This window comes from Python bivittatus, unplaced genomic scaffold (assembly GCF_059951505.1).
Source record: "Python bivittatus isolate LINGU-HERP-01145 unplaced genomic scaffold, Pbiv_v1 ctg000980_np1212, whole genome shotgun sequence".
Lineage (NCBI taxonomy): Eukaryota > Metazoa > Chordata > Lepidosauria > Squamata > Pythonidae > Python > Python bivittatus.
This window is the reverse complement of record NW_028277125.1, coordinates 53,186,200-53,211,993: the sequence shown is the minus strand read 5'-3', so window position 1 is coordinate 53,211,993 and position 25,794 is coordinate 53,186,200. Positions and strand designations below refer to the sequence as shown.

Below are 25,794 nucleotides of genomic sequence, written 5' to 3'. Positions count from 1 at the left end.
ACCAGCTACTTCCCAGTATTACTAACTCTGAGGTCAGAACTGGACTCCTGGTCATTCACTGCCTGTACTACCATTCTCTTGCAGCACTAGTTATGGGTGGAGCTTACTCACTGTGATCACTTCCTCCCACGTGCCCCTCTGGGCTTTTTATCTGTGGTTTGCTGTTTCTTAATATAGAGTTAGTGCTATTTCAGAAGAGCATTATTCCTGTGCACAAAATAGCCTGGTATTCAGCTAACAAGTACTTCACCCCGTGCCCATCCTCTGTGCCTGTTATCTGTCAGCTAGTCTGTTTCTGAACCCAGATTTAGCCGAATGCAGAAATAGCTTGATTGATAGCTAACAGGCAGAAAAGGTTGTGAGGACATTGAGAGAGCTCCCTCCACAGCTCACCTTAGCACCTGCCACTAGTTGCTAACCCCACTGTTCTAAGTATCTGTCTAAACTTGTCCCATCCTGTCCTATGGGGTTTGGGATGAGTTGGAGAGAGTTATAACGCTTGGTGGGCAGGAGATGAACCTGAGGGATCCACCATTTCCGTTCCCTACCTTGGCCACAATAAGTAAGAACAGTACCATTTAATGGCCTCATTGTGGCAGAATAAGGATCAGCAGTGGGGGCAGCACAGTTTATGCTAGCATACTTTTCTGCCAGCTCAAGGGCTGGTGGTTGATGCTTTCATACAGCTTTGAGGGAGAGTCTATGCAGACATGAAGAAAGGAGGGTCTACTCCACTGTAAGGCAAGTTGAATAGAATGAGTAAGCAACAGCACTGTACACCAAATGGGTAGGTAGTTCCTTGCAAACTACTCAAAAATATGCTGATGAGATACTTCAGACACGCTGAGAAGTATAAACAGCAAGCTCTCTTTTGAGTTATGGACCCAAGCTGACTTAAAATAGGATGCGTTTTTTCCAACATAACAAGTGTACTTTTCATACCTCCCTTTCTGAATACTTGCCCCATCCCTAACTTACATATTTCATAGTTAACAAGATATCATCCATCCATCAATCAATCAATCAACCGAGGACAGCTAAATATCTTCAGGCACAGAAGTAGGTTAACATTTCTGTAACCCTTTTGTTTTCCTTCAAGCATTTCCAAGAAGGAATCAGTGTCTGGGTCATTATGGGGTCTGAGCCTATAAAAGATCAGTTTCATATTCAGAAAATAGCAGAAAACATGGTTTGTTTTTTAAAATCTTGGAGTTATCCAAAACTGATATGGTTGTGGAAGTATTCTTCATACTGTTGTGAAGATGGATCCTGTATGAAATTGCATCCACTTTATAATGAGATGCTAATTATCATTTTATTCAGCAATAGAATAACACTTGGTGTATGTTGCTTTTATTATATGTAGCTTTTTTATTTCTTACTTATTTAGCTAAGAAGAAATCCACACCTGGGTTAAAACTGAGCAACTTGATGAACCTTGGGAGAAAGAAATCTGCCTCCCTGGACAGTCCAGAGAGATCTTTGGATACTTGCAGTAAGTGACCTTTATGAAATGCTCAAACTTTTCTGTGTTGTTTGAATCCCTGTCACTTGCAGGGAAGACAGCCCTAGAGAATGATCCAAGAGGAGAACTTTAGTATAGCCATTGTGACCCCCCCCCAAAATTAATAATAATAATAGAAAGCATGACTGTGCATCCAATGCTCCTTTTGTTCTTATAAAAATACATACAACGTACAGTATTACACTTGGGAGAATTCTGAGGGTGACTACATTTTTTGTAACATAATATCCAGCTTCTTCTTCTTGTCGTTAATATTTTTTTTTTGCTCAAAATGCAATCCAAAATTTAGTCATAACTTATTTATATTGCATAGATTGCATTTCGCTGGGGGTTAAAAGTTGGATAGTGATAGTTCAATTATTAATTAGTTACAATAGGTATTTTTAAATATCAGAATTTGGATCTCAGTTTATATGATGGTTTGATTAATGTATTCATGGTGGAGTCCTGGAGGTCTTTTGGTCTAGCACCCTGCCCAGGGTAGGGAAATTGTGTACTTTAGCATGTTCTTATCCACTGACAACAGATTATCTATAGAGGGGAATTGAAAGAGAACTTTTGGGTTCCACTAAGAAGGAAAATATTACTAAAACAACATTACATTCTTCACAGCGTATTTGAATGTACTAGTGAACAGCCAGTGGAAATCCTGCTGGTGCCATGTGAAGGATGGCCAGCTCCACTTCTACCAGGACAAAAACAGAAACAAAGCAGCTCAACAGCCTTTGAACTTGGTGGGCTGTGAAATTATCCCAGACCCAAGTCCTGACCATTTCTACTCATTTCGGATCCGGCACAATGGTGAAGAATTGGCCATGTTAGAGGTATGAATGTCATTCTCTCCAGAAGCTGGTGAACACCAGCTTAGTAGCCATTCATGGGAATGTATCATAAGGCTGTGTTGGAAGCCATTTAAAGGATTTAGCTTTCTTTCTGTGCATAGCCAATTTCAGTAACTTACGACTCATATCCAAATCTTGTTTCATTGAGTAGCATAGAAATATAAAACAGAAAGTGCGTGAGGGAGAGGAAAATGAACATTTAATTCATTTTCCTTACATTTTAGCCAAATCAGTCCAGAAGGTAACTTATTGTGACAAAATAATACCTGTAATTTTAGATGTAGCACTATAATTAAAACAGCAACCATAGTGTAATTTTAAACAGCAGGAAAATAATACTAACAATAAATCCCCAACGCTTGAATTCCCAGAAAGAGATGGAGGGCACAGCAGTATAGAACCAGTTTTCACCTCAAGGATGTAGTCCTTTGGAGAAAACTTTTAGATTATCATGCTGGTACAACAGGGTCAAAACTCATGGTAAGTGGGACCCTTCCCTTCCCCTTTTCTTTGTTCTCCCCATACCTTATTATTTGCTAGGTTCATCTGCTTCCCAAATGACCCTACTTTTAAAGCCTGTAGAAATCTTGAGCTTTTTTCATTGATTGGCATGTAGGCTTCCTCTCTGTTTTGGGAATTGCCTAAAATAACAGTTGTTAGATCTGTGAGGGGGGAAAACAATCCATTGAGCACTACACCGGCAAATTTACAGTTCAATAAGTGGATTATGCATTTAAAAATAAATAAATATGAAGCTGCTTCTAATGATTCCTTACCCAGGACCTTTTGTCCTACCTCGCACTATTTACTTTTTAATCTTTTTATTTTTTAAAAAAAGTTCAGGCTGAGGGCCCAACTTCTTTTTCCATTTTGGCTGTTTCCACCCTGTCTCCACTTCCAAATGGCATATTCTCTTTCTTACTCATGCCTACAAACATACATAGGAAAGAAAGTACTTGAAGCTAGAACATAGGAATGATATTGTGAGGTCAAGAATGCTGGAGGAAAGGGGAAAAAAGGAACAAGAGAGTAAAACAACTTTGGAAGTATCTAAAATTAGGCCAGAGTTCACAGCCTGTCCACAGATTGCAAATGCTCCACCCTGCAATATAATGTGTAGTTAGCTGGTTCAGCTTTAACTTGTGCACATAATTTACATTAAAACAATTTGTGACACTGAATACTCTCAGTAATATTCCCTCCCCCTTCCCCTTTCTTGAGTTCTGCCCAGAATATTATAGCATCTACATCGTGTGAAACAAAAGAAATTCAGACATAATCCATTACATCATATACGGGGATGTATAAACTCAAATTTCATCTTCTAATCTTGATCCTGTAACTTTCACCCTTTTTTGAATACTCGGATAGATGGATTAACTATAGATGTAAATAAATGTAATCTTAATCTACTGTAATCTCCCTTGAATTACATTTAATTTACCCCAGAGGAAAAGTTGATTTGAAAAACAGCAAGTTGCTCACCTCGGTTACTTTCACTGAAGTTGTTTTTTGTTTATTGCTAATCTTAGATTCTCTGACATCAGCAACATTTGAGTAGGAGGAGGAAAATGTGACAAATTTCCTGCATTCTGTAGTGGGAGGAATATTTGCAGCCAAGGGTTGGATTGCCAGTCACTGCCAGAGACTCTGAGTATTGTTTTGTTTAGCAGACAAATTGCTGAGGTTGATGGAGCTAGAATAAGGGCCACTTCAGCAGTTATTTCAAATTAGCTTCATTCACAAAGTTAAGGTACTGTGTGGATTCAGCATTTTAATTCAAGGCAGCTACAAATTATAAAATAATTTCTCAATAGATCTTTCATGGTCCTTACAGAATGCTTTCCATAGGCATCCATAGAGGTCACGCAATCCCTGCGACTTATGGGTTGCATCTGACATCAGGATACAAATCAAAAGGCTAGTGTCTGTATTGTGTTGAACATTTCAGCATTTTTTTTCCTCAACTTGGTTTGTAGAGGTTGCCTGTGATGCTTTTCTTCATCTTTCACCACCAAATTTTAATCTCAATTTTAGGACCCATCTGGTACAAAATTGTTTAGAAAATCAAATTAGTGCCACCTTCTGGGGGAAAAAAAGAAAGATCTTTAGATGAAATACTTTTTTGAAATTCTGGCATATTTTTCCCCCTGGGGCAGCTAAACTCTCATTTATTATTCCAGGACAAATCCTACCTTGAATATAGAATTTTCACACACATTTTTAAAGAATGAAATGTCTATATGGTCTATGAATCTTTGAATTTCAAGCACATCCTAATACAGTTTCCTTTCTATGGGATTTGGGCAGAACATGATTTCCTCACTTCCTTCTCCCACCTGTCCCTATTCTGTCTCAAGTAAGATCTCTTTGCCCAATGAGCAAATTGGTTTGCTCACCGCAAAGTAGCAAAGAGTTCAACTCTTCAAGAAAATATTTTTGAGGCATTGCTGAGTGGAGAAAGGTGCAAAATTTGTCTTTTCTTCTACTTGCTTCCAACTTTTCTTTGGATCCAAGCCATTGGATTAGAAGAGGTCCACTGATTAGAAGTCCATTAATCCACTGATTAGAAGAGACTTGAACTGAAGACCATGCCTACAGCTATAACAGCTGGTTCTATTTCCATTTATTTAACAGACAAAGTCTTCTGAAGAAATGGGCCACTGGCTTGGTGTCCTTTTGTCAGAATCTGGCTCTAAAACAGATCCAGAGGAACTCACTTATGATTACGTTGATGCCGACAGAGTTTCCTGCATTGTCAATGCAGCAAAGAACTCATTATTGTAAGTTACTGTGGTACCAAGTTTGCCATTCAGAATCTGTTTCCTTATAGTGGTTTCCTAGTATCTATTGATCCTATTAAACAAGAGTTTTGGTTTTTTGTTCTTTTGATTTTGTTTTTTACTGGAAAATAATAAATGGAGAATTCAGTGGGATTTTTGCTGCTAGCAGAAAGAAACGGTCGGAAAAGAGTTAGCTGTAGTATGTATACATAGATCGTATATATGACACATTCAAATGAAATTGCCGTTCTAAAGAAAAAGAAAGGAAAAGAAAGTATCTGAATGGTTACTTCCCATATTTACCCAAAGGAAGATGACCTCTGAATTAAGATGCCACCCCTTAAAAAGGGAAGATTGGACAGGAAAAAAAAATATTTTCCCACTGTTTTAAAGAAAGAAGAAAAAAAAAAAGAATGGAAATACAAATTATTGTATTTCAGATAAATACAACAATTTTAACTTTCTAACCTGAAGCCCGCCAAATGTTTTGAGACACGAACATTTGGAATTAAAACTAGAATTCTTGGAAAACTATGCTGGACCCCTTGTTGCATGATTACACAGGTGTGCAAAACACTTGGCCTCTTGCTGATAGGAGCCAGTGCTTTGCTATTTGTTGTACACAACAAAAGGAATGTGTTTTACAGGGTGCCTGCTTCATTGGACTGCAAAGTCTTGGGTGCCTGATAGAAGGTAGAAGTCAGGAGTAGTTGCCACATCCAAAGATAGACAGTAACTGTCAGGATATTAAGAGCTGTTATTGGTGCTGCTTTAACACCCTATGATAGCATGTTTGCTTTCATGCTTTCCAGCTTAATGCAGAGAAAGCACTCTGAACCCAACACTTACGTTGACAACTTGCCAAAGAGAATTGGGAACCAAGAAGAACTCTATGACGATGTGGACGTCCCAGAGGCAACCAAGGTGAGGTTTTTGCAGAACAGGCCATTTCGTTTCTCATTCTGAGCAGCAATCACTGAAAATTGAGATGGGCGGGGGGGGGGATTGCAAAGTGATTTATTGTCAGTAATATTTAAAGAAAGTCATGCTGAATTGACTTTCATTCATTTATTGAATTCATCAAGAAATGTTAATCCACATTACTAAATGATGCATAGCGGTGTTGAATTCACACTGACAAATGGAAGTCTCTCTTATTCTGAATGAAATGGCTTTCTTCATGTGAAAGTGTTATTGCACAACATGCCATCTTTTATAGGATGCTGTGCCTCCAAATGGAAGTAAATGTGATGGGGAACAGGACAGAGTCTATTTAGACCTCACTCCAGTGAAATCCTTACTGCCTGATGCTGGCCCAAAGCAGGGTCAGTCTTCTCCTTCAGTTTCTCCATCTTCACAAAGATCTATGAGCAAATGCTCAGTGGACTATGAGAAAGACTCAGCCATGCTGCAAAAAGAAGCAGATCTGAATAGAAGTGCAATGGAAATTCCAGAACAGGTACTATAGAGAAATAAAGTTTTATTCTTACAATACTCTTCCTAGGCTGACACCTTCCACATGTGTTGGGTCTGCAGTTCCCAGTGTTTCTAGATATCATGGCCTTTTGGAATGATGGGAGTTGAAATACAAAGGTAGCAGGTAATGGGAAATGTATCTGCTTAAGGCTTTGGACAGACACTGTCAGTGACAGAACAATCTAATCTCATGCATGGGACACAAATAATAGTCTTTCCTTTCCTGATGGTTTTGAAATGTACAGTACATTAGACAGAACAGATGAATTGAAATAGCCTGATGACTCTGAAGGAGAAGGAGACAGATAACAGAAACCAGATTGCTGTCTTGTCCCTGGTGTGAAAGGAGACGCTACAGTAAAGAACACTCTGTATGTCAGAAGGTGCTAGTATCGGTAGAAGAAGGCGGGTTTGTAGCCTTTATAGGAATATGGAATTTAGAGGCACTGGGTCAGATCATAGTAAGGTCAGCCCATAGTATTATCAGATGTTACATTCCATCTGTGAAGTTTGTACAGGTAGTCCTCAGGTTATAGTGGTAATTGGGACTGGAATTTCCATCGCTAAGTGATGCAGTCGTAAAGCACGATATCATGTAACCACATTGCTTAGCAACGGAAATCCCAGCAGTCCCCATTGCCATTGTTAACTGAATCCCACCGGTTGTTACCCTGGGGATTCAGATGCTGCCCCTCTATTCTCAATGGTAGCCTGGACTATTTAACATGGGAAAGATTCCTTCTCATCTTGCTTCTCCAACAGAGGCCTCCAGACATAGATGAGCTGCCATCTCTGTGGACAGCTGCAATAAAAATCCAGACACAACAGCAGCAAATATTTCCTCAGAGCGACACCACTATTGGTATGGCTGCACCAAAGGAAAAAGTGGAAAAACCCAAAGTAATGAATACAGGTAGGTATGCTGATTGCAATAATATTTCTTTAGTTCAAGCTTTTATGACAGGGTTGGATAATCTCTTCTCTATCTAGGGCCATACTTTGTTAAATCATGTACATACAGTGGATTAATTGTGGGTGAGGATTAAGTGAACAGCAGGCTAGTTTGGGACATCTTTTATCTATCTCTCTGATACCTTATTTCACTGGCTCTCTCCCTCCTGCATGGCAGCAGGCTAGGACAGAGTTCTACCTGATGGCTTACAGAAGGCTTGTGTATCAGGCCGAAGTAGCCCAGTAGATAGATGTAAACCTGCTGTTATTCATTTTCCAGCCATATTCAACAATTGTTCTAGTGTTTGTAGTTTCTGTCATGGGAAAAGGTTCCTGCACTAACAGCGTGTAATTAAATTAACTGCCCCTGTAGCCCCCGTAGAAACAAAACTAGGCAAGAACAGGACAGAGGCTGAAGTGAAGCGATATTCAGAGGAGAGAGATCGTTTGGAGAAAGATAAAGAAGAAATCCGCTCTCAGCTGGCAAAGCTTCGAAAAGAGAAAAGGGAGCTGAAAGAGATGCTGACAAACTGCTCAGGTAAACTTCCATTGCTCAACTCATTTTCACTTACTGGTACTTGGCAGAGAGCAGCCAACCATTTTAGCCATTAAGTGGTGTGGCCATGTTTTGTGAGACTGCTGGATGAGGACTGAGGTGCCAACAAATGGTTCTGAACCTGTTTGGTGTCACTTCTTCAGAAGAAGAAGTGCTTCGTATAGTCTTGACAGATATTCTATTTTGATTCCTTTGATAAGTAGTGTGCTTTCCTTTTCTCCACAATCTTCCCTAACTTTCTTCCCTTGGAATGTGATGGTCCAAAGACTGCCCATGAAAAGTGTCTGATGCAACAAGTTGAAGTCAACATGCTGACTGGAGCAATTGTGCTGTTCTGCATTCCAAGTTTGATTTTCTAGAGTCTATTCAAGTTGCTAAATGTTTTGAGATGCAAGTACCTTAAAGGTCATCTTTGCCATATATTCCTACCATATTCTCATTCTCTCTCTCTTTCTCTCTCCCTCTCTCTCTCTCTCTCATTCTGTCCCCCACCCCCACCCCCACCCCTAGGAAGCTCAGATCTTTTAATTCTATGAAGCAAAATGGGAAGAAGTTACAAATAGGCTTTTTTGTGCAGAGGTACCTCTCTTGTAGAATGCCCTACTGAGTGAGATCCATGAGACCCCAACATTTTTGTTTATGTGACTAATAAAAAACATGATAGTTAAGGAGGCTTTGCCTAGAGTGTCTTTTTTTTTCTTTTTTGCCTCTATTGTTAGCTTTATTATTTTAGGTTTGTGTTGCTCTTCTAGACCTGTTCCTTTAATATTGTTTTCTTCTGATTGTTTTCTCGGGAGTTGTTGGTTGTAGTTTAGGTTCCATGAGGTTTTATTTTGTAAGCTTTCTTAAATCCATTTTTGGGGGGAAAAAGTTGGATATTAAATAAAGGAAAATAAAGCTTTCCTTCTGTTATATAACAAATAAATTGAAGGGAAGGAGAAGATAAATCAGAAAAAAGAAAAAAAACTGGAGGCAGAATAATCGATTGCACTGTGCCTATCACTTTCTGAATCCACGTTCTTCCCTTGGCAGATAAGAATAAGTTGTCTACAATGGAACAGAAGCTGAAAGAGATAGAGGAAGAGTGTAAGAGGAAAGAAGATCAGCGTGTTGATTTGGAGCTGAGTCTTGTTGAAGTAAAGGAGAATCTCAGGAAAGCAGAGTCTGGTCCAGTTACACTTGGCACCACAGTGGATACCACACACCTGGAAAATGCAAGCCCCAAAGTATGTAGTATGTTACTTTGAGGAGCAGTAGGATGCTTTTCAGCAAAGAAAGCAACTGAAATGGGCAGCTTGTTCAAATATGTGTGAGGCAGGAGTTCTGTGATTGAATCTTTTCTCATGTTTTTAAAAAACTTAAAAGAGGGTTTACAAAATCTGAGTTGCTTTGAAACACTAGCGTCAGAATTATTCACCCTCATTGTTAATATTGTTAACAATATGAGTCATGCTTTCATTCCTAAGTTAGGTTAATAATATTGGTGTTCAACTAGCAAGAAAGGAATGGATGGACGTTACATTTTCCTCAATCTGGTTTCCCACTCCTGATCCATTCCCTGCTTCATTTGCATGACCCAGTGACCTGTAGTTAGCTTGCAAATCTGTGTCTTTATGGTTTCCAATGATTCTGCTTAGTTTATGACATTTCAAAGTAGAAACACGGAATCTTTTCAAGTCCTAGGTTCTCACCCAATCCAGATAAAATAGCTTGACATTTTGCAGAATTGCTTGAGTCTCTGAAATTACATGAAATTTCATGATAGATTTTGGTGATTTCACAAGACTCTGAGAATTTAGCATTCTTGCACATGCTAAATCACATGATTTGGTAATTTGTATAATTTCAGGTGTTTCTCATTAAAATTCTTTTAATTTTAACAATGTTTTGGTGGGGGTGGGGGAGTCATGGATGACATCTGAAGAAGTGATAGATGTTCTGGCATTGACATGTTACCAATCTGCATTTCAAAGCATATCAAAACTTAAACCTAAATCTTTGACATAGATCTACGGACAGTAATGTTTCTTCACTATCTCCTGCTCAAAAATAAAGCTTGGGAATGTGGTGTTTCCAGCTATGGTCCGCTAGATGCTTGCAAGCAAAGCATCCTAGCTTTAGGTTTTGAGAAATACTCTGCCCGTGAACATGGTAGTATATTTAATTGCTGCGTCAAAACAGGAAATGAAAAAATATGAAGGAGAAATCCATCTATTACAATGAATAATTATTTACAATTTAAGCTACTGATTTTAGAACACTGCATAACATTTACCACATTTGCATTTGTGAATGAACAATGTGTCGATGCACACAATTTGCTCCAACGTGGCTCTTTCTGCCAGTTGGAGTAACTATTCAAAATCAGATGACCTGTCATCAATTTGTTAATCATGTTCTTGCTCTCCTAATGAATAAATCATAAGCTAAGAATAAACCATGGGTGAGACTTTTTGGAGAGAGAGAAGCCAGAGTTCTTGATTCACTGATAATGTAAGACATACAATAATATGCTGCTCATTAGTGCTTTGGCCAAAATTGGAAATAATTCTGGCTTCATTCTTGCTACATGTAAACACAACACCAGAGTCGGTTGTTTCCATAAATTGCCAAGACCAAATATAACATTAATTTATACTTCTACACTCCACATATCTACAATCAGAAGCCATGAACTCTGATATGCAATTGATAAAATGTACAATTTAAATAGTAGTTTGTGTGATTGCAGCTGTTCTCTTTCTTCCCTAAATATAGATGAAAGTTGCCAATCCTATGAATAGCCCGGAAAACTCACCTGTCAATTCAGCAGTGGCACTAAAAAACCGTCCTTTATCTGTCATGGTCACAGGGAAAGGAACAGTTTTACAGAAAGCAAAGGTAAGGCATGAAGGAAGCATATCCACTGGAATTATGTGGCAAAAAAAAAAAAAAGCCACCAAAGCAGCATTCTTGGTTTGGTAGATCATGGCAGTTGGTAGCAGTAACTGGATGGGGGACCACCAGGAAATACCAAGTCTGTAGGCTAAGCTGGGAAATTGGGAAAAAAAACAAGCAAACTAGAAAGTAATGGCAAACCACCTACATAGTTATCAAACAACCTGTGAATATCCAGGCAGGGCTGGTCTATCAGTAGTTAAGCTTGACATGAGGGAGGCATCTGCTTCTTCGCAAGCTAATACGAGAACTTTTTTTCCTTTTCTTTTCAGGAATGGGAAAAGAAAGGTGCTAGTTAGGAAATCCTAGTCTCAAGAACAGATCAAAGACTCAAACTGGCTCTTTGTGGACTACAGAAGCGTACTGCCAGTAGCAAAAATGTCCAGATGAAGAAAGCTTGGCAAGTGGGGAACTGCATCATACTGTCTAGAAGAAATGATGGACCTTGGCCAGACCCCAGCCTGTCCTTCCTTAGACTGAGGCTATTGCTCCTTTTCTCAGTCTTGCACTGTGTAGCTAAGACAGTTAACCCAAGTGGAGACAATACTTCTAACCCCACTGGTGTCCTGAAACTGTTGCTGTACATAAGGAAGCTTCTGTGTATTTTTACTATGGTGTTTTATCAGTGCACAGTCTAGGAATATTGGAGGCTTTTAGTTGGATTTGTTTAATGTTCCTGTAGCATACCAAGGCATGGCAGGAGACAGAGGAGGTAAAGTTGAGGCCCCCATCAGACATTTCTTTAGAGGTTCTCCTAACCAGTGATGAGAATTTGAATTATACTTCTGTGCACTTGCAACTAAATGTTGCTGTTCTGCAGAATACAATCTAATTTCCCTTCCACATGAGAAATTGGCAGGTGCTCAAGTTTGAAAGTTCAGCTGGTATACCAGGCTTATTCAGATGCCCTAAATTTTCACAGTGACCCAATATGATCCATGGATTTGGACCTGCCCTTTACTTTACTAAGAGAGCCAGTTTGGTGTAGTGGTTAAGGCATCAGGCTAGAAACTGGGAGACCATCAGTTCTAGTCCCACCTTAGGCACAAAGCCAGCTGGCTGACCTTGGACCAGTCACTGTCTCTCAGCCCTAGGAAGCAGGCAGTGACAAACCACTTCTGAAATCTTGGCACGAAAACAGCAGGGACAAGTCCAGGCAGTCACCAGGAGTCAACGATGACTCGAAGGCACAAATAAAAATAAAAATCTACCTTATTAACACAGAAACTTCTATATATGCAAGAGTTTTCCCATATACGTGTGTGAGTGGGCAATGTGCAGATTCACCCTGTTGTGTACAGGGGTCTGTCCTGAACATTGTGCATGGCTATGAGCTTTGCTTTTGGACAAATAACACAGATGAGTTCATCCTTAACTACCCGTAGTTGTCACACATTTAAAGATGACTCACAGTGTAATAGGTAAAATGTGTTTAAGGCAAGGGATGATTCCACTGCACTTCAGGCACATTGATACTTCAGGATAGGAACTGAGCATAGGCTGCATCTCTTGGTATTTTGCATGGTAAATTTCACGGCAGAAATGTTGAAGAAGCATTGCATTTCACACATTTTGGTTAAAGTAAACACATAAAAATGATTTGGACGAGAAAGGAATTCCACCCACACTTTAAAGGTATTTCATTACCCTTTTTTTCATAAACCAAGTATAATTACAATAAGGCAGCAAGAGTGCTGAAACTACTGTTTTGCTGCCTGAGGCAAAGAACTACAAGGAGCCTCTCCACCCTGCATAGGTCCATGCAGAAAAACTAAATGTGAAGTGTTGTTGAGTAGTGCTGAGGGCAGTAAACTAGCTTAGGAGGCATATAGTGAGAATATACGGGCACATATAGCATTATCCATTCTACTCCCCACTATATACCTCCAGGGACTGCTGTTTCACTCTGTCCAATGTGGGGGCTGGGCGTACAAAGTAGGACCTGATGTGCTAAAGTCAGGAAACACAAGGGAGATTATCATTTAAAGTTACTGTGGATTCTATGCCCAACATACCATGTTCTCTATTTTATCCCTGAAATCTTGAATAGGAGTAATTTGTCATGGTTAAGTGTAGGTGAAGAAAAGGCATCACTGTTAAATAGCTAATGTCAGTAAAATACTGTAAAGACTCAGCGGGCTTGATATCTGAGCACCATTCCAGACAATCATGATATTGTGCAATGGAAGTACACTCGAATTATTTGCTTGTTGCAGGAACTCTGAACATCAGGTTTCCACTATTCATATTATGGTGGACCAGAAGCATTTTCTATCACAAAGAAATTGTCAAGTCTTTAGATAATACATATATTGATCGAGAAATGTATTAATGTTTCAAATACTCATTGGCTAGCATTCATGAAGTCAGTGACAATCTTAACACTCTGCCTTGTGCCTGGGTCATTTTAGAGCATCTTAAGGATCCATACTCTTTCTCTTCCTATTCACATGTATGGGCTGCTCCACCCATCAGAACCCACTTGCTCATATGTCTGTACAACTGTAATTCTAAGCATATATCTGAGGACTTGACTGGCTTGTGCCCTTCTGTTATATATTCATTTTTCTGACATCTAGAATTCGAGTGACTCTTGTTGGATTACATCAGGAAGTGTTCTGGAAAAGTGGGTGGAAAGCCAGGGGTAGCAGCAAAAAGATCTCTCTCACAACAATCTTTGGCTGCTTGTAACCCTGTGTTGTTCTATGATGCCCTAAGTGTACTCAGACATGTAAATGCTACAGGTGTTTAAAGGCTCTGTCATATTCAAGTGAGAATCTCTCTTAGGATAGGGGGCCAAAGGTTATTTAAATGATAGCCATGCTGTGCATTCGTGTGTGATAGTGGCATTTGGTAGACAATATGCACCTGCAAAAATAGCCTTAAGGCTGCAAGATTGTCTGAAAAAAGTACATTGGATACAACCAATTGAAGCAAGCAGTTCACTAAAGAAATCTAAGACTGCTCCAGTAGATATGCCTTCAGTGCCAGTGAAACCTGCCTTGTGATGTCTGTAGGCCATTATGGCACGTGCCGGTGCAGGCAAATGTGGAAGTGTTAGAGTGAGGATGAGTTAAAATGCTGGCAAACTTTGATGCCCTGACAACTGGAAGCATCAATAGAAAAAGTACTAGAGCAGCAGAAACTCTCTCATTTACTCCTCTTGGTGCAAACAGGTCACTTCAGACCATAGAGCTGCGTGCCTCAACCAAAGCACTATAAATGGGGGTGTCAGCCAAGACAGAGGAATTCAACATCAGATCCAAAGCCTTCCTTTAAATAACCATAGAACTGTTGTTATTGTGTTTCTAGCTTAAAAAAAAACCAAAAACCCTCTTTATTGTACATGTGTCTTTCTAGTCTGTTGCCATTTCAGATGAATCATTTTTAAATAAAAGTGTTGGCTGCATTTTAAATGTGTATTTGTTTTTCTGATCATTACATTGTTCAGCCAAAGAAGAAACTAACAGTTTCCACTGAATGTCTGGTTTTATCTAGGCCTACAAAGTTGAACTTTTCAACTTTCTACAAGGAACAGTTACTAACCTATTCCAAAATCCTTTAAGGGAGCCTCAGTTTCTTTTATCTGCATTCATATGTTGTAATATGTTCTTGTCCAGTAGGGGACACCCTTGTAGCATTTTTTATAGAATGTATTAATAACCACCTTTTACTGACACTACAAAGATTCAAGGCTTCTTGAGATACAGGTATTATATAGAAAAGAAGTCTGTTGATTCAGAGTAGCCTGAGAAACCTTACACTAAAGATGCATAGTCCAAGCCAGGGATTTTAACAGGCATGGGCACTTTAATACACAGTTTCCCCATTCACAAGAAGGCAACACTGTACTTGTTATAGTTCGATAACCATTAGTTCCACTGTTAATAATCAGTCCATATCATGGAGGAACTGGGGGGGGGAAATAATCTGAGGTTCTGACAGGCAAAAGTTTCCTATGGGACTTAAACTGACCAAACACCTGTAGTTTCATCGCTGTGACTACTAAAGAGAGAGAAAAACTCCCAAGTTAATCATATGTGGTTTGAAGCAACAGCAGGAGCCTTTGTTCCTCGCTACCTACACTGTGTGACAAGATCCACTGTTACTGTCTTATATATGATCAAGCATAACTTGTGCCTGCCCTCTCTAAAAACAGCCTTCCTCAACCTGGACTGCTTCAGATCTGTGGGTTGGAAATCACTACCCCTTCAAGCGTTGGTAGTTATTCTGTGCCCCAGGAATCAATCTTGGAAACTCTGAAAAACAAACATATTGAATTGTTGCTGATTTGGTTTCAGTGACTAAGTAATTTACAAATCGCATTTCCACAACCTTTCAAAGGTTTCCAGATTTTGTGTAGGTTTGAACTCTGCCATGACGTATCTCTAGAAATAAACCATACATGTAGCCCAGCTTCGTTATCTGTTATTTTAGCTAGCGACTTTTTTCGCCATTCTCCAAATCCAGTAAGAACTATATTTCTGACCCACAGATACATACCTAAAAGTTACAGGGTTGTTTTTTTTCATATAACTTATGTATTAAACACAGAAAACGCCAGATAGCATGCTATATATAATTTGCACTTCAGGACTGCAATCCAGTTATATGGTATATGATTTGGTATATGATTTGTACAGACATTTTCAAAAGTAAATGTGTTCATTTGACTTTCTATGAAGTACTTTTCCAAAACTTTGCAGTATAATTCATTTCAAACTTAAATATGACCAGCTTTCGTTAACTATACTGACAGTGCAACAGCAACTCTTTTGAGAAGTGCAAAAGACATATTAGGGAACAGAACAGCTGCAAACAGCTTTGTACAACTCTCCAAGTTAATGCAACCACTAGGGAGAATAGAGCAGCAGGAGTAGTGTTTGGTAGGGTATATCTGTAGGATATTTCTGCAATTTTGCTGCAAAATTAATATACCCCCATCCTTTCCTGAACTAGAAACTCTGCATTTTTTGAGCAAAGGGGGAAAAATTGAGTTGAGAACAGTGATAATGACATAACCATAACTGAAATAAATAAATCTGTACTTTTTGTTTAAAAATGAAGATTCTCTATTTTGTAACACCTTCTGACTTGACACTCTTCTGAACAAACCTGCCCTTTACATATATTGTGTGTCCTTATCACCCATTTTCTAGCACGTGAACACCAGAAAACTTCTATATCTGAAGTTACAGGAGACCTATAACTAAAAAGTAGCAAGGGACAACAAATCTAAGAACTGAGTAGGGAAGAGAGAATTTAAATCACTCCTTCATTTGAAATCTGTGTTTGGGTTAGAAATTTTTGTCTCAGTGTTCTTTGTGACCCTTGAGATAATGCAATTAGTGGGAGGTTTGGTCTCTGTAAATCAAATGCATTTATTGATCCTGCAATATAAGCATGTTGCACAGCAAAAAAAGGGGGGGATGTTTATTTGGGGTGTATACATTCTGTATTGTTAAGCCAGAAGTGTTCCCTGCAAGTGGATTTTTTTAGAGATATGGGATTCCTTTGGAAATCTAACCAGAAGTTACCTACTATTTGGAAGTGTCTCTATTTGTGATCTATATCCTATTAAGAAAAATCCTGACAAACCTATAAAATATTCAGTGTGAAAAATGATAACCATAGTATCATGAGCACAGTTTTTACATGGAGTGCACTTCATAATGCAATATTTTCATGGCCAAGGTCAGACCCAGCCCAACCATTAAGAGGACTGTTGTCCCCACCTCAGGTTGCAAATGCTGCAGGACTGCAGAGTTGATTTCACAATTGCTCCACTTCGTTGGACCCATGGAAGCTACATAACCTGTCCTGATCTAAGCTAGTCTGCTCTCTCCTCTATGACAAGAAAGCTTTGTTTGCTACTCCAGCACACAACTGAGGAAAGTGTGCCATCTCCTCTCTTCAGGTAACAAATTGTCTCAGCCTGAACCTGCTTCAGTTTATTGTACACGCTTTCTAATCAAATCCATCTGGAATCTAGTTGGAGAAAACCACGGCACTATTCTAGGGAGACAGAGAAGGAATTGGTATGAAATTGGTACTCTTACAAGAAATACATTTTTCTCAGCTTGACTCAAGATTAAACCTGCTTTCTGTCAGCATTAGTATCTTTGTATTCATTCCTAATGTTATCATCACTCATCAGTATATTTTTAAAAAGCATTTTATGTTGTCTTACCACACAGTGGACCACATACCAAATGACTGCAGCATGTTAAATATTTATTAAACATACCAACATGAGTTGCTGATGCTTTAGATCTACAAAAGGATTGACCAAGCAAAAATGACTCCTTTTTCTCCCACATATGGGACTGGGAAATATAACAAGTGGGGAAGAGAAACATCTTCAGAATCAGCAGAGAAGAACACAGAAAGCTTAGTGGCTGCATTTTTGTACAAAAGAAAATGTTCAATGCATTGCTTGTAGAACAACCGGCAGAATTTTACTAATAATGCCATTTCTACCGTAAAAGAAAGGCTGCCAGATGGACACACTGCTTAGCTAACTTAGGCTGAAATCCTAAACCCTCTTAGTGGTGAGTAAACCTACACTGACTGGGATTTACTTCTGAGCAGAGACAAATAGGATTGCAGTGTTACGTTGCAAACTATCTAGGGAAGTCTAAAATAGATTGGCAGCAATTACAAAATAACTTCCCTTCCAGATAATTCCTGAGGGATTTCTTGCCAAATAATGTTCATAATACTTCTCTCAACCCCTTCCCATCACTGCTCCAGTTCTGTATCACCCATATTTATATGTCTTGCACTGAATCAGCCTTTCCTAACCTGATCACTTTCTGATGACCTTCAGTGAAACTTGGGAACTCACTGCCATTAGCTGTAGCCACCAAACTTTATCAGGCAACAGCTTTAGCACAACGATTATTTAGAGCAGCTATCAGTCCATATTCTAACTTTAGTCCGCTGGAATCTGTTCAATCCAAATTCCTTAGTTCTATGTTTGGTACTTCCAAACATGTCTCAAATGCAGCTCTTGGGCTAGAAGCCGAGCAGATCAGAGTAGAGTAAAGAAAAGCTAGTAATATTCAATTATTGGCTTAAACTTAGAACTATCAGCCCACTGAGCTGCACTACTGTTTTCAGTCATATCTTCCAATCTCCTTAAGCAGAAGCTCCTTTTGTGTGGCCTTTCTTAGACCATTTTATGTAACCTTGGCTGGTTTCAGGATAATAGTCTGATTACCAAACAATTATTCAAAATTAAGCTGCAGTATAATTTGAACTGACTGCCCAGTTTTTCTACAGTAAGTACCAAAAAGAATTAATCAAAGAGGCACGGCTCCCTACATTTACTCCCCGATCTACTCAAACTACCAGAGCTCACTGTAATGCCCATCCTTCTGCATTGTTACAGGAGAGATATTGCAGACTCCCTGTGGCTCTTCATCTCTGCCCTTGTGACACACAAGAGGTAGAATCAATAACGCATGTTCTTTTATACTGCAGAATTTATACAACGTTGCATCGGGATCTTATTTTTTCCCTTCTAGCAGCAATACCTGGAGAATTAGCCAGTTACTATGTTGAATTCCTGCTCACTGGTAAGGTTTTTATACAACCTACAATGCTGCAAAGTTTTGTAATCTAGCATCAAGGCTTTGTTGGCAGGGGACCCACAGTAAGATTTAAGAGGGATTCTTTTATCTATTTTTATTTTCTTTTTTTCCTTTTTTAAATTCATCTTTATTTGCTGGCCATAATAAATAAACATGGATTGATTTACTGCCATTTCAAATGATGGCAGAGGCCAACAATTTAGATGACTTTTAAAATGGAACAGACAAATTCATGGAGAATTAGTCTATCAGTACTATCAGCATAATACTGTCCTCTTTACCACCTCTGGCCTCACAGACAGTGTATTTTAAATATCAGTTGCTAGAAAGCAACAGTGAAAAAGTGCTATATCCATCTTTTCATGCTTGAAAGTTACTTCAAAGCAGCTTTGGGTTACTATATGACATGAAAAGCTGGACTAGATAGACATGCCCTAGGTTTTCATCGCAACTTCTGTAATTTTTGACTTTTGGTCTTAGGCTAATCATATTTCAGGACAGTGAAAGTTGTACCAATAGAAGAGAATATGTGTAGCTCAGGGTTGAACTGTGGAGTCCCTGGAGTTCTCTGAGCTTGGCTGTTTTCTTGCAAATGTTTCATTACCCAGCTAGGTAACATCTTCAGTGCTAGCTGGGTAATAAAACATTTGCAAGAAAACAGCCAAGCGCAGAGAACTCCAGGAACTCCACCGTGAAAGTTGTTCTAGTATCTTCAGTTGCAGAAGCATTTATAGAATCTAGGGACACCATACCTGAGCTGAAAAAAATCAGAAGAATAGTTTATTTATCTCTTTGCTGCCATTAGTGGTTGCCTAAATTTTACAACCTAGGTACGGTATACCTAGTTAATGTGATAGAACAAATTTCAAGATAGCAGAACAGCTGCAATCCACAGCTGTACAAAGGAGCTTTGGTTTACATATGGAGACTGAAATATATTATACTTATTATAACTATCACAAATCATGCCTTCTGCTCTTTTTCCTCCACAAGAATACCATTTTAGGATGAGACAAAACAGAGTGCAATTTCTTTGTTATCTTAGGGATGGAAGATAAGCAAAACTAGGAAAAGGTTATACACCCACCTGGACAAGTAGCTTGTTTCACTGAACTGAGGGCATATATGAGTAAATTCACACATTTGGCACCTAGTTTTCTCCCCATGTATGTTTCAGTATGCACTGCAAAAATGCTACACAATCAATATTTGTTTCCTTAGCTGCAATTTCAGCATGTCAGCATTGATCAGTCTCTTCCATTACAATGCAAGGAAAACCACTTGTCTATCCAGAGGGCCTTTGGGGCAATACAACCCTGCATCTCCAGCTGACTGATTGGATGGTAGATGATACTATGTATAGAAGCATAGGACTGACTTAGTTAATGAAACTATAATAAAAACAGGACAGAGGTAGCCACAGATACCTCCTTTTACAGCTAATGGTAAACTTGGCATGGTCCAAGAATGCCAAGAAATGGTTGGAAATGGGACTCCAATTTATTCCTGCTTCGGCCAAAGGGATAGAACTCACTAACTAAAGGAAGAAAACTAAAGGAATTGCAGTTGGAGTTGGGAAGAAAGAATGGAACAGCCATGAAAACAATATGGATACAAGCCATTGTCTTGGTGCGTGATGGTGGGTTCGCCTGTCTCTAGATATCTTATATAAACCAGTAGATCTGGAGCCCATTGAAGGGCTAAAATGTGCCTCAGTCAGGTTCATTCTGTATATTCGTACAGCCTTCAATGATCAAATCTGGGCAAGCACTGAATGCTAAAGCTTCTTACCCCTTACACAATACTGGGTTACGCCTAGCAACATAAGTATAGCTTTAGGAAGCCATGTCAGAGCTTGCCAAATAATACTACCTATAAATCTTTGGATTTATAACAATCATTATATAGAGGAAATGCTGCTCCTGTGGAAAAAGTGTTAGTGTATCAAACATAAATATGCAACATAAAAATATGCTGGATATTAGTCACCTTATTTTGGATTACAAGTAAGAGACTTTTGTGCAAAACTTTTGTTCTTAGAAACAGCGTATTACTTGCAAATGTATATTTCAGTTCCCTTGTAAGTATGATTTCAGTAACTAAAGGTAGAAGCTCTTTTGTCTATTTTAGTGCATCTACTCCCTGTGTCTTTGTTTTTTAATACTGGTGAGTTCTGTATAGCAGCCACCAACCATCTCAGTTTAGCTGAGCATGGATCATTGCGGGATGTTTCCATGATTGTGAAGTGTCACTCCTCTGCATTCCTGTATTAAAAAAGAAAAAGAAAAGGAAAGCTAATCATTATTTCTCATAGCAAAGTACCAAGTGCCTATTCTTTTATGCATTTACAATCTTATTAATTTGTTAACAAGAGATAAGTTACAAGATCTGTTAGGAGTCTTAGAAAACAAGAGTGGTTTAGAGACACATGGATTTAGGTGGACATGAGCTATGTTTTGCACACTGTTCTCCTTTGTGATCAAGTCTTTAAAATATTAAGAATCCTCTTTACTATAATAATGTTGCATAGCTGGTATGAAACAAATGGCCAGGATCACCAGCTTTCAATGCATCAGCTACCTAGGAGATGAATGTTGGCCTCCCCTTGAGTTTCCCAGACTCTTCAGAGCAGGTGGCTGATGCATTCTTCACAGACAGAACAAACTGTTTGCCAAATGCACTTGCAGAAATCCTGCTGCTCAGCAAAACTAAATGAAAAACAGCCAATGCTGGGTCTTTCAGACTGTTATCAAGTTACCGCACCTACTCTTTTGGAATGAAAGCCAACAGGTTCTGAGCAAAATAAATACAATGAAAATCAAGCAACGTATGCTTTCGGGAACATTATCATGAATATATTAGTATTATTACTTTTAAAGAATACCATTGTATTATTCAACATTAAATATAGTATTAATTCCAAGCCCACACATCCCTTTTAGAAATGAAAAACAAAATGAAAACCTATTTCCTATTTTCAGAGATAGTTTCCTTCCTTTTTCTGGGTTACTGGCTGAGATGAGGTCAAACAAATAATTAAGAAGCATGGACTATCTAACAAAAATGCTGTTGATCCAGGTGATCCATACTGTTTTCACAATGAGGTCCTTCCCAGCCTTGGCACTGACACCAATAGTTGCCATTTTCAGGAATACAAATTCCATAATTCATGCAGGGGTTAGGTTTACAGATATTTACTGATGTTTTGGCTTCTGTAACAGAGAAAACAGCAAACCATGTTGACTATCTGGCAACAAAAAACGTTCATCTCTCAAAGCTGCATACTTGCCATTTTGTTGCATGCGTAGTAAATGGAAATCAGTGAACAGACTTTTTTGTGTGCTGAAGGAACTCCCCACTGTGACATTGGGTACAGGAACCACAGCTGGCAGAATTACCAGCCAGGATCTGCAATTTCTGTGAGGTACAGAAGCAGATACATCTGGTGGACTATGGGAAATAAAATTGCCTTAAAGAAGAAAGGTCTAGATTCTACCACAAATCAAGAATTTTTACCTTTAAGACTATTTCCACAGCACAAAGTCGGATCCCAAAGCAATGTTTAATTGCCAAATAAGCGTTAGTGTTAGCCCTTATTTATGGCACATTTTTCAACTTAGAATTACTCTTTTTTAATACCTGCTATTCATGAGTCCCTTCTTTCCCACACAGGATCTGATAACCTATTACAGGTGGCCCTTGTTTAACGACCACTCATTCAGCAACTGTTCAAAGTTGCAACCAGTCCTCGAAATTACAGCCGTTGCAGCACCCCCACAATCACATGATCACAATCCAGGTGCTAGGGGATCAGCCCAGATTTCCAACCATCGCAGCATCCTGCGGTCACATGATAGTGATTTGCAACCTTCCCTGCTCGCTTCCCACAAGCAAAGTCAATGAGGAAGCTGGCAGGAAGTTGGAAGTCGCAATCACATGAGATCCTCACTTAATGACCCACAGTGATTCACTTAATAATGGTAAACAGGGATTGCTGGAACTGCTATTGCTAAGCAGCACAGTCACATGATGTCACTCTTTACAACTGCATCACTTAGTGGCAGAAATTCTGGTCCCAATTACCATTGTTAAGCAAGGAGCACCTGTATCACCATCTGTAAGTTCAGTCCTATTGTGGACATTGCTTCAAAAACAAAACATACTCATCTTTAAAAGTACAGCAAAGCATTTTATCTATTGCCAAAGTCATTCATTGTTTTATATCTTAGCACAATCCTAATTTACTTGGATGAAGTACAGAACGTTTAACATTATTTTTATTTCCAATATATTTAAAAGGATTCAGTAACTATTTCAAAGTGATACTTGTTGGATATGAAGAAAGTTAAATCTGGGTCTTCACAAGTAAAAATAAACTATGTTTTCAGGAAAAATGGTTAACATAGAATCTGATTTATCTTTATACTTCTTTCTCATTATACTTTTGTATTTTACTGTCTCTACTGGAAGTTTAAAGCTGATCTCATCAATGTGACTGAAGAATGAGATACGTTAACAATCAATGTTGCTGCAATTGTTGGCTGTAAAACAGAAAATCAAAATATGCCTTACCATCACACAGTTTTTCAATGATAAAGTCTTCATTTTGTCTGAGATCTTCATAAGAAGAAATCCTCACCAGATTATTATAAGAACCTGCAATCCTCAACAATAAGCCCATCTGTACATGTTCGGTCACAATGATAAGTAGTGATATATCATTACTGCGTAGCTGCTGAGCAGGGACTACAGCGTCCTCCACTCCAGCTCCACTTGTAAGAACTACCACAACTTTCTTCACACCAGGCCTTGCTCCTTTTTGGATAACCATGACATCATCATGAATATGAAGCAAGGCACTTCCAACTGAGGCAGAGCCACCCAGAAAGGGAGCCTGCTTGATGGCTTCCTGAAGAGCTGAACCAGTAACATGCACATCCAGTCCAAATACTGTTTGAGGCCTTTTACCAAAGACAACCAGGCTGACTTGGGTCACATCCCTATTGATTCCAAACTGGGAAGAGAGACTGCTGACAAAGTTTTTCATCTGGGCAAAGTTCATCCTTCCAGTTGAAGCTGAGGAATCCAGTGCAAACACCAAATCCAGAGATTGGAATGGGCAGCCTAAGGAGGAAGAAGCAGGTATCAGCTTTTTAAGAATGTGGCTCATTCATATGGATACCTACAAGTCTTCTAAGGCAAAGTAAAGGGAATTACATTTGAGTAAGGTTATTTTGGCAGTGGAAGGCATCCACTGTGGATTTTCAATCAACAAGACTGTTTCCATCAGCAACACAGGGAGAAGGTGATTTCACTTCCCTCTGTAGCTTATTGCATGTCCTGAAAACATGCACATAAATGGCAGGTCTTTCTAGAGTACCTTGAATTCTTACCTTGGCTATCTATGCTGCAGATTTTTTTCTGTAATTCAGTAATTTTATTGAATAGATCTTGAGGGGTTGAATAGATAATAGTCCGCTTTGGATTCCCTGTAATCTCATCCAGTTCTCCTCTTAAAACTTCACTGCCAATTCCAATGAGGAAAATACCTTGACTCCTACTGAACTTAGCTGCTTCTACCACTGAATCCTCAGCCTTTGAATTTGTGAGCAATATGACCACACGTGGAAGATCATCAGGAACATCAGCAAAGATTGGTACACTCTTAAAGCCATGTCGTGTAATAAATCGTAAAGCTTTGCCAGTCAAGGTGTTCCCTCCATTGAACTCCATGGAATCAATTATCTTCACCAGACTGAACACATCTCTGTAATCCCCAATCTGGGCAATCATCTTGACATCATTGCTATAATGGGCCATACCCACATTTCCTAGAGTTTCTCTATTCCATACTGCATGGAGAAACCTTTTCAGGAAAGCTTTATAGTGCAAGAATCCCTCCAGGGTGGTGCTAGATGAACTATCTACCAAAAAATGAAGGTCCACGCTGCATTCCAGATTTATCTTTGGTGCTGTTTAACAAAATAAGCAGAAATTATTAGAAACCCAAAAAGAATGCAGAACAAGAATCTTTTAAAATAGAACATTGTATAACCTTATAGCTATTATTAAGGTATGATTTCAGGCTTGCCAGCTTTTAATTACAGGAATATTTAATCACAAGATGTAACCTCAGAAGGGGCTAGAATGAACTAAGAGTTTATTGGCAACATGTAATAAATTGTGATATATATACAGAATATATTCAAGTAAGGCATGGGATTTCTTTGGTTCAGTAGTTTATTTTGGTTACCAGATCATGAACCACAGTTGACAGATGCGTCTTCCAAAATTCAATATAAATAAAACCATTAGAACAGGCAAGTAGATATTTAATTAGAAAGTATCTAAAAGAACCCCTTCAGTTTCTGTATAAACTTTCTATACAAGAGAGATTTGAAAGATGTAATTTGCATACTTCATACTAATAACTGCCTCTCAAAATTCCCCCTTTTAAATAAATTATAAATCAAACAAATCACACAGACAAAACATCATTCTTATTGACTACAGAAGATCTGGGTTAATGGTTCCATCCTATACAAGTACTGAAAGAGGAGTAATTGTTTTTGCTTCTTCGGTGGGAAAATTAAGTCAATCTATATGGTATCCTGCTTTGAAGGTTCCTGGAGATGATATATAATATGATACAATATATGAAATATATGGTATTTCATCTTTGGGAACCTTCAGATAGGATACCACATATGCTAATTCTTGGTGGTGATGGTGGTTTAAATCAAACGGTCCAATACTTATCCTCTCTTGCTATTCCTCATTAAAGAACAAATATAATAATGATAATCAGAGATTTTGCAGAAAAGTGACTGATGTTACCAACACGTTAAAAACAAGATTCCAGTACCTAAGATGAAACAACATACCACAGTTGGAATCTCCTCCAAATCCCACTGGACAGATACAGTGGTAGCCTTCTAATCCCTGTTGAATACAAGTGCCTCCATTCTGGCAAGGGTGGGAATCACAAGGATCTAAATTACGAAACAGAGATAAATGGAAGCCTATTACATTTTTTCTCTCTTTCAATTGCAAGCAGAACTGACCTCTAGAAAAAGCAATCACACTTCATAGTATATCTAACTAAAATCTATCACTCCATCACCTCCAT

The 25,794-nt window shown here is 38.8% G+C and overlaps 2 protein-coding genes across 4 annotated transcripts in view; one reads left to right on the top strand and one right to left on the bottom strand.

Moving 5' to 3' along the window:
* AFAP1L2 (actin filament associated protein 1 like 2) overlaps positions 1-12,424 on the top strand; it is a 91,530-nt gene extending 79,106 nt beyond the window's left edge. For both annotated transcript variants that reach the window (XM_088131806.1, XM_088131805.1), the window contains exons 10-19: positions 1,391-1,495; positions 2,138-2,349; positions 5,005-5,150; positions 5,963-6,074; positions 6,370-6,609; positions 7,389-7,539; positions 7,951-8,115; positions 9,166-9,359; positions 10,891-11,013; positions 11,343-12,424. In XM_088131806.1, the coding sequence (XP_087987932.1) occupies positions 1,391-1,495; positions 2,138-2,349; positions 5,005-5,150; positions 5,963-6,074; positions 6,370-6,609; positions 7,389-7,539; positions 7,951-8,115; positions 9,166-9,359; positions 10,891-11,013; positions 11,343-11,369 (1,475 nt within the window). In that variant the 3' untranslated portion in view covers positions 11,370-12,424. The remainder of the gene's footprint in view (positions 1-1,390; positions 1,496-2,137; positions 2,350-5,004; positions 5,151-5,962; positions 6,075-6,369; positions 6,610-7,388; positions 7,540-7,950; positions 8,116-9,165; positions 9,360-10,890; positions 11,014-11,342) is intronic.
* A 2,455-nt stretch (positions 12,425-14,879) lies between these two features.
* VWA2 (von Willebrand factor A domain containing 2) overlaps positions 14,880-25,794 on the bottom strand; it is a 52,656-nt gene continuing 41,741 nt past the window's right edge. Inside the window, exons 11-15 of one of the 2 annotated variants that reach the window (XM_025172389.2) lie at positions 25,550-25,657; positions 24,059-24,637; positions 23,238-23,789; positions 21,755-21,877; positions 14,880-20,929 (exon numbers count right to left, since the gene is read on the bottom strand). In XM_025172389.2, coding sequence (XP_025028157.1) covers positions 20,862-20,929; positions 21,755-21,877; positions 23,238-23,789; positions 24,059-24,637; positions 25,550-25,657 — 1,430 coding nt within the window. In that variant the 3' untranslated portion in view covers positions 14,880-20,861. Of the gene's footprint in view, positions 20,930-21,744; positions 22,083-23,237; positions 23,790-24,058; positions 24,638-25,549; positions 25,658-25,794 lie in introns of those variants that run through there. The other variant, XM_088132138.1, reaches the window with a different exon arrangement.